We start from the raw sequence: 8,584 nt of genomic DNA, 5'->3' as shown, positions 1-8,584 counted from the left end.
CCTTTGGTTGAATATCCCTTTAGTGTAGATCCTCCCTTTGCTGGTTTTCTTTTTATCTTTTATATATCTTCACATATTTTTTCATATATATCTACATATATACACACATACATATGTGTGTGTATATATATATGTGTGTGTATAATCTGTAGTTTTCTTTCCTTGATACATCTTTGTCTGGTTTTATTATCAGGATTATACTAACTTTATAAAGTGTATTTGGGAGCATTCCCTCTCTTTCAGTTTCATGGACTAATTCGAGAAAGACTGGTGTTAAGTTCTGTAAAGTCTGGTAGAATTCAGCTGAGAATCCATCAGTTTCTAGACTTTTCTTTTTGGGAGGCTTTTAATTGCTGTTTAAATTTCTATTCTGTTTAGGTTTTCTGTATCTTCCTGATTCAATCTGGGCAGGTCATATGTGTCTAGAAATCTGTCATTACCTTCCAGGTTTTCAAGTTTATTAGAGTATCAATTTTCAAAATAAGTTCTGATAATCCTCTGATATCAGAAAGTTCTGTGGTGATATCTCCTCTTTTATTTCTGATCTTTTTTGATTTGCTCCTTCTCTTTCTTTTGGTCAGTTTGCCTAAGGGTTTGTCTTTCTTCTTTTTTATCTTTTCAGAGAACCAACTCTTCATTGCATTGATCCTCACTATAGTTTTTCTTATTCTCAATTTCATCGATTTGAGCTCTGATCTTAATTATTTCCCTGTCTTCTACTGGTTGGGATTAGTTTGTTCTTTTTCTAGGACCTTGAGATGGAGCAAAAGCTTATTTATTTAGGACCTCACTCATTTTTTAATGTAGGCACTCAGTGCTATAAATTTTCTTATTCGAACTTCTTTCACACTGTGCTAGTGATTTCAATATGCTATATCTTTGTTCTTATTCATTTCTAAGAATTTCTTAATTTCTATTCTCATTTTCTTCTGTGATACATTCTTCATTGAGAGAGTATTGTTCAATCTCTCTGTATTTATGTTGTTTCTATTTTCTTGCTGTTGATTTCTATTATAATTCCATTAGGACCTGATCGGATACATGAGATTATATCGATTTTCTTTTATTTGCTGAGAATTGCTTTGTGGCCTAGAATATGATCTATTTTGGAAAAAAGTTCCATATTCAGCTGAGAAGATGAATTCAGCTGTTTTGAGGTGGAATATTCTGTAGATATCCCTTAGGTCCATTTGATTTATAGTGTTGTTTTGGTTGGAGATATCTTCATTGATGACCTGTCTATTGGTGATAAGAGTGTATTGAAATCTCCCAGTATTGTTGTGTTGGGATCTATTCGGAATTTAATGTCCTGAAGTACTTTTTTTCATGTAACTTAGTGCATGATTGAGGATGTATGTAGCTCAGCAGAAGAGTGCCACTGGGTTAAGCCCCTAGTTCAGGGAGGACCAAAAGAAAAAAAAAAAAAAAGCTGCTTCATATTTTCAAAAAAAGTTTGGCATAAAATCTGCAACAATTATGCAGTGAAAAACGGTATCTGAGGTCAGGCGCAGTGGTGCATGTCTATAATCCAGCAACTTGGGAGACTGAGGCAGGAGGATCAAAGCCAGCTTCAGCAAAAGGGTGGCCCTAAGCAACTCAATGACATCCTGTCTCTAAATACAAAAAGGTGCTAGGGATACGGGTTAATGATTCAGTGGGTTCAATCCCTGGCACAGAACAACAACAAAAAAACATGGCATCTGGCTATCTCATCCTTCAAACTCAGTTCAGATGTGAAACTCCTGCAGCATGCTATTCCTCACTATTTCCCCTCGTCACTGGATTGGGCGTCTTCTACCCGTTCACACAGTCCACCTCTGCTCTCACTTTTATCATATATACTACATTGTATTGTGATTATTTTCCTGTATCCTTGAAGGCAGTGACTTGATTTTGTTTTTAAAGGATCTTCAAAAAATATTTATATTTTAGTTTTAGGTGAACACAATATCTTCATTTTATTTTTATGTGGTGCTGAGGATCAAACCACATGAGGATTGCCTCACACATGCAAGGCGAGCTCTCTACCACTGAGCCACAACCCCAGCCCGCCACTTGATATTTTTCTCTTGCTTTAGCTGTTGACACCGTGCCTTGTGCTTAGTGAATGGGCACTTAATAAATGCCTGTTAAGTGAAAACAATGTTCTATCTGCCAAAATACCTTGGACTGTGATTCTTTCTTTCTTTTTTTTTTTTGGTACTGGGATGTGAACCCATTCTACCACTGAGCTATATTCCCAGTCCTTTTTGAGTCAGGGTCTTAGTAAATTGCCCAGGCTGGCTTTGAACTTGTGATCCTTCTGCCTTGTCCACCTGACTTGCTGGGATTACAGGCATGTACCATTGTACCTGGTTACTTAGACCATAATTCAAGGACCAGCTTCTGAGAACATGCTCAATTTGATGTACTCCCATTAGGTTTTCTAAAACCAGGGGAAAAAAAGCAAATTTTTAGGAAAAGCTGAAATCCAGCCCTATTACAGATTATAAAAAACAAACTTACTGGGCTGGGATTGTGGATCAGTGGTAGAGCAGTTGTCTGGTATGTGTGAGGCACTGGATTCGATCCTTAGCACTGTGTAAAAATAAAGGTATCATGCCCATCTACAACTAAAAGAATATTTAAAAAAAGAATTCAAGCTTATGATCCAAAGTTTAAAACTACCAAATGCCATGTAGGTAAGAGGAAACTGAAGTATAATCATTACCTTTAAAAAGTCCTACAACAGGGCTGGTTCAGTTGGTAGAGTGCTTGCCTTACATGCACAAGGCCCTGGGTTCAATCCCCAGAACCACAAAAAAATAAAGTCCTACAACAAACTCTTCACAGAGGTGCATATCTGTAATACTGGTGACTGGAAAGGCTGAGGCAGGAGGATCTCAAGTTTGAGACTAGTCTTAGTAATTCAGTGAGACCCTCAGCAAATTATTAAGATCATTTCTCAAAATAAACAAATAAATAAAAATAATAAAGGGCTGGGGATGTAGTACAGTGGCAAAATACCCCTGATTTCACTACCAAAAAAAAAAAAAAAAAAAAAAACCCCTGAAGCTCCTCAATTTTTCAAATGACATAGTTGTTCCTTAACCTCACTTCCTTCAATCACACTTGAGTTTGGTTATCTGTGTTCCTTACATAACTCCAGCTACTGTTGCGTCTTACTGCCTGAACTTCAATGTAAAATCTACCAATTCCTGGTCGGGGATATAGCTAGGCATATAGATAGACACACTCCCACACAAAAATCTCTCAATTCCCTAGCCCCCACCGAATGCATGAAGGATTAAACACAATCAGGCATCAATATTTATTAACACAAGACAAAGGAAAACACATTTGATGAGTTAATAGAACACTGTCCAGCCAGATGTTAAATTTTAAAAATGTATATCTAGTCTAATTTCAAATAAATAAAAAAAAATTTATACATAATTACACAGTACTATAGTTTGAATTTGACACAGGTAAATATATTGACAGAAGGTAAACAGAACAGCATTTAGGACTAAAAAATTATTCTTATATTTTTACAATCTCTTTCTCTGGACAAATAACATGGCCCATCTATATATATACCTAAACCAGAAAGGTATGAATGGTAAAGAAAAGGCCTATTGTGTATTTGGAGTACTGCAGCTTCTTGCTCCAAACACTCCTGATTTTACATCAAAGCAGACAACAAAAATAACACTAAGGCATAGATCATGTTGGAGTTTTGAGGGTGAGGTGATAACTCCTCTTGCTTTAGTCTGAAGGATTCCTGGATATTCAAGAAAAGTAATTTATTTGGCCAAGATATTGAGCACCGTGCCTGGGGAGAGACCTTAACACAAATGTAAGGCCTCAGGCCCTTTGTTGATTCAAGGAAAGCATTAAGCCAACACTGTCCCAGGGACTAAAGGAGACACACCAGACCAACTGAGGCAATGGTCCCTAAACAGCCCCAGGCAACACAACTGCAGGAGAAAAGAGAGCTGTGTACTGGGAAGAACTGGGCCCTTGTGCAGCAAGAATTAAAGACTATATGGGTTCACTGATGTCAATTAGCGAGATGGGCATTCCAGGGTCTCACTGATGCACAAGATAGCTTGTATCACTAGTTCTAAGAACTTTTCAGTTGCTTCTGCTGAGAACCAGGAAGAGGTTCTGAAACTTTAAAACCAGAAGATTTCTCTTAAGATGAGGGTATACTGCTAAGTGTTGCCTCCACCCCCACAGCATAAAAACCCAGACAGAAAGTGTTTCTGAGGACTGGAAAGGCTGTGGGAAGGTTGGGGGTTGTTGTTTATTTTATCAGTAATGGCCTTTTAGGCCTGCTTTAAGAGTCAGTTCTACCACAAAAGTTCCACTTACTGTGGAAAGAAAAAGAGCACTGTGTTATCAAGAAAAAAAAAAAATTAAACTCAAGTCTGCAATAAACCTTAAGATAGACCTTAAATCTGCAGATGACTCCACAAACACCATGGAGGCTAAGATTGGACTCTTTTTTCATCCTAGGAACACTTTCCCAGAGTTAGTCATGAGGTTCCCCAAGGACAGCTCTCAGTTTTCTTTCTTCCACTAGCACAGTCCACTCTGGGGGATATGCAAGAAATTAGTAAAGCAGCTACACATCAGCAAGGAAAAGAAATAAAGACAAATGGAGGCTTGAGGACTGATAAAACTAGATTATCAGCCTGAAATGAATGGGAGTTGGCCATACTCTGAGATGAATGGAATACTGAACTTGCAGGAATGAATATAGGTCTATGCTGCCCAATACAGTAGCCACTAGCCTAACGTTCGGCTACTGAAGCACTGAAATATGACTAGTCCAAATCAAGATGTGTTTAATACACACTGGATTTTAAATACTTAGTATGAAAAAAGTAAAACATCTAATAATTTTTATACTGTTTCACATTCAAAAAGTATTTTTGATATGTTGGGTTAAATATGTTAAAATCAATATCACCTATTTATTTTTTAAAATATGGTTACTAGAAAATCATAAATTACAGATGTGGCTCACAATACATTTATAGTTGACAGTGTGGCTAGATGCTGATACCCTATTCGTGTTTCTAAGAATAATCAACCAACCCGTAGGAAAGAGACTGCTTATAGCTTCTTACAATTGAGAGATTATGGAGAATAGAACTAATTAATACTCAGCCTCCCCTGCTTTTGTTAGTCATTAAAAATTGTTTTAAAGAATGTTACATTTCAAATAAGCAGGTAATTTTCTCTGCAAACCAAACCATTGCTAGACGCTGGGATTTTGCATTTGCCCCAGTGGAAATGCTTCTTTTCTGTACATGCTAGAACCTCCCCCATGTAAATTAATTCCCTCTGAAACACTGAAAAAGAGATCTGAACTGGAAAGTATCTCGAGGTCTTCCCTCTATGGAGAATGAGCTGGGAGAAAAATAACTATGTAAACGGGAGTCAGTCATAAAATGGCTTTGAGTCATGAGACGTAAAGGCGGCCTGGGAGTGCTGCCCTAGTGAAGGGTCTGGTCTTTGCTTTATAAACCTTATTTTCAGGGTAATTACAAGTCTTACAAATTGTTTAAAAACACATTTAGTTTACATGATGTTACAGTGGGGTAAATAATATGTATTATTAAAATAGTCTAAATAAATATTTACATAATAGACCAGAATGGTTCAAAGAGAACCGTTCTGATTTAACAAGTTAATTCTTTTCACTTTTGAGGTTAATTTTAAAAAATATTTCTGTAAGAAAAAAATAATAAAATTTAACTATATTCAAATACATGAAGTATCAGACCAAAGTAAGGAAACTGAGCTAGAGGCCAAACTCAGTTTCACACTCAGTCTGCTTGGCCTGGACAACAGTTATTTCATAAGAGTTTCTTGCATACATCAGACTTCCCCTATTTCAACATAAGCCTGGCTATTCTGGCAAAGCAATCTGGTCAGTTTTGAGATGTGCAGTAATGTGGCCTCACAGTTCCATGTGATCACTGATCCTACTGCCCTCCCAGTCTATTATTCTTGGTTTTAAATGCTTTTCCCTTATGAACTGAAAGGACAGAGAGCACTCCTCAATTTTCAGAAAGCAAAAGCTCTATGTATGAACTGTAGGCAGATTAAAGGGCCTGGAAAAAGAGGATATTCTAAATTCTGTAGTCACTCAATGTGAAAGATAGTTCCAACACCAGGGCCAGAATCAATTATTGTGGTTCCTTTGAATAGGTAGGATCTGATATATTTTTGCTTTTTCTTAAATTTCGATTTAAATGGAGATTTTCAGCTCATACAGACTGAATCCTTAGAAGCTTAAGCTGACATTGGGAATGCAAGCTTTAAAAACAAACATAGGTAGATTTAGTTTATAAAATATACCAGCCAACAAAGACAGAACAATGTGCAGCAAAACTTGCAATTTGCACTTTTTAGTCACCTAATCAATATCACTACATCAAGAGAATATTGGAATTCTCTCAAAGTAGAAATGTTTCTACTTTGGTCGCTGTAATTATATGTGTCAATTTTTCAATTGTTCAGCTAAATTATATGTATTCTTATTTACATGTTTAAAACACTGATCAAAATGTTTTACAGTGAAGAATTACATATATATGTATATATATATATATAAGTAATTCTCATATTCTGTGGGTTAACTGATTTGCTTATGAGCTGACTGAAAATAAGCTGAGTAATTTTATGTTAACAAAACCCACAAAATATCTAGCTAAGGGAAAATAGCAAAATACAGTACAGAGCGGGTAGCTGTATAATTCAGACTACCCCTTCATGTGAATTCATTAAACTCCCTTAAAAAAAATTCTAAAATGGCATTAGGTAAAAATACGAAAATATGTACAACAGATGAAAAAAATGCAACATGCAAATAATTGCTTTAGTTACGTGTTGCTCACACTGGTCAAAGCTAAGGTCTAATAGACTGTTAACATTTTTTTCATTTGCCACCACAGAATCCCCTTTCCTGTGTATTGTATGATTGCAGAATTCCACAGGATGAGATGAAGGATATAATGCAGGCATCTCAGCTTATTTCACATCATTTGGAAACCAGCTCCTAGCCATGGGTCTTCAGTCTGATTCTTGGGATGGCCTTGACAGCCCCTACAAGGATAGCTACATGTTGTAAGCCACATAGATGGGGTCTAACTGGTCAGCCAGGAAGCTGTCACGGAGGTGCATCCTCTGCTTCTCTCCTCTGGAGTTGATTGGGATGACACCTGGGTCCACCACAACAACAACACCAACGATGAGGTAATGCTCTTCTAGGACCACATTGGTCACTAAAGGAACCAGATCTAGAGCTTCCTGTTCAGAGCCGCACAGTTCCACAACCACCACAAGCAAGTTGGTCCACGTGAACACAGCACTGAAATTTCAATAACATTCAGTTAATGTGCCATTACATTTCCAACCATCTTTTACAGTACCTGCCAAGACTGATGCCCATTTCTCTGAGAACTGCTTTCTCTCCTGGATCCCAACCAGAAGGCCAAAAGTCATGTTGTAATACATGACCTTGACCCAGTGACCACAGCTAATAAACGAGCCGTCCAAAATCTCCTGGGGTATTGGAGAGGACTACAGTTTGTAGCTGGTCACTGGAACTGAGGACACGTGTGTTTGAACATTCTAGGATGGCCAGAGGTACAAAGAATCACGAAGAAAATTAAGTCAATGTATGTATGGCTTTTTCTTTCACTTAAACTTTTTTGAGGAGAGTTTCTGTTATTTGCAACAAAAGAGCTCTAAGATAAAAATAAATTTAAATTTTATCTGTTTATTTTTTGTGATACTAGGTATTGAACCCATAGCCTCCTACATGCTAAGAAGGTGCTCTGTGGATAAGCTCTACATCCCCAGCCCTTTAAATTTTATTTTGAGGCAGGGTCTAAGTTGCCCAAGATAGCCTTGAACTTGTAATGCTCTTGCCTCAACCTCCCAAGTAGATGGGATTACAGCATATGCTCCTGCGTCCAGCTCTAAGATGATATTCTTTTTTTTTTAATATTTATTTTTTAGATTTAGGTGGACACGATATCCTTATTTTATTTTTATGTGGTGCTGAGGATCAAACCCAGTGCCTCACGCATGCCAGATGAGCGCGCTACCACTTGAGCCACTTCCCTAGCCCCATCTAAGATAATATTCTTAAACTGAACATGAAGAGAGCCTGTCTGACCTCACATGAGCTAATAAGTGTCCCACACAAGTGTTCCCTATGTGTAAAAGTGCTGTAAGATACAGTGGAGACAGTAACTCCTTTAGTTCTAAATACTATGTTAGAACATATGATCTGACTTGTTTATATAGAGTTAAACTTTAAAAAGAGGTTCAGATCATTAAGGAAAACTAAAAAACAATTATCTGGTTGCAATAAAAGCCAACCATCTAACATCTGAATGTAGCCATGGCATACAGTTTCTCTGCATGCTTTCCACATACTTTTTTGTTGAAAGACATTCTTGCCTTGGTCAGAGTGTCATTCAGGTCTTATTCTGGGGAGAGATTCTGACCAAGACATCTTTAGAAAAAGTAGTACATGGAAAGCATGAACCACTATCAGAAAAACTGGCTATTTAGCAGG

The 8,584-nt window shown here is 37.2% G+C and overlaps 1 protein-coding gene across 3 annotated transcripts in view; it reads right to left on the bottom strand.

Moving 5' to 3' along the window:
* Positions 1-3,296: 3,296 nt before the first annotated feature.
* The window catches only part of Dip2b (disco interacting protein 2 homolog B), a 236,713-nt gene continuing 231,425 nt past the window's right edge, over positions 3,297-8,584 (bottom strand). For all 3 annotated transcript variants that reach the window (XM_046435717.1, XM_046435718.1, XM_046435720.1), the window contains one exon: positions 3,297-7,366. In XM_046435717.1, the coding sequence (XP_046291673.1) occupies positions 7,114-7,366 (253 nt within the window). In that variant the 3' untranslated portion in view covers positions 3,297-7,113. The remainder of the gene's footprint in view (positions 7,367-8,584) is intronic.

This window comes from Marmota monax, unplaced genomic scaffold (assembly GCF_021218885.2).
Source record: "Marmota monax isolate L192 unplaced genomic scaffold, Marmota_monax_Labrador192_F-V1.1 WCK01_AAM20220418_F8-fsc00012, whole genome shotgun sequence".
Taxonomy (NCBI): Eukaryota; Metazoa; Chordata; class Mammalia; order Rodentia; family Sciuridae; genus Marmota; species Marmota monax.
Note: the sequence above shows the minus strand (reverse complement) of the source record. Positions and strands in the feature narration are given on the sequence as shown.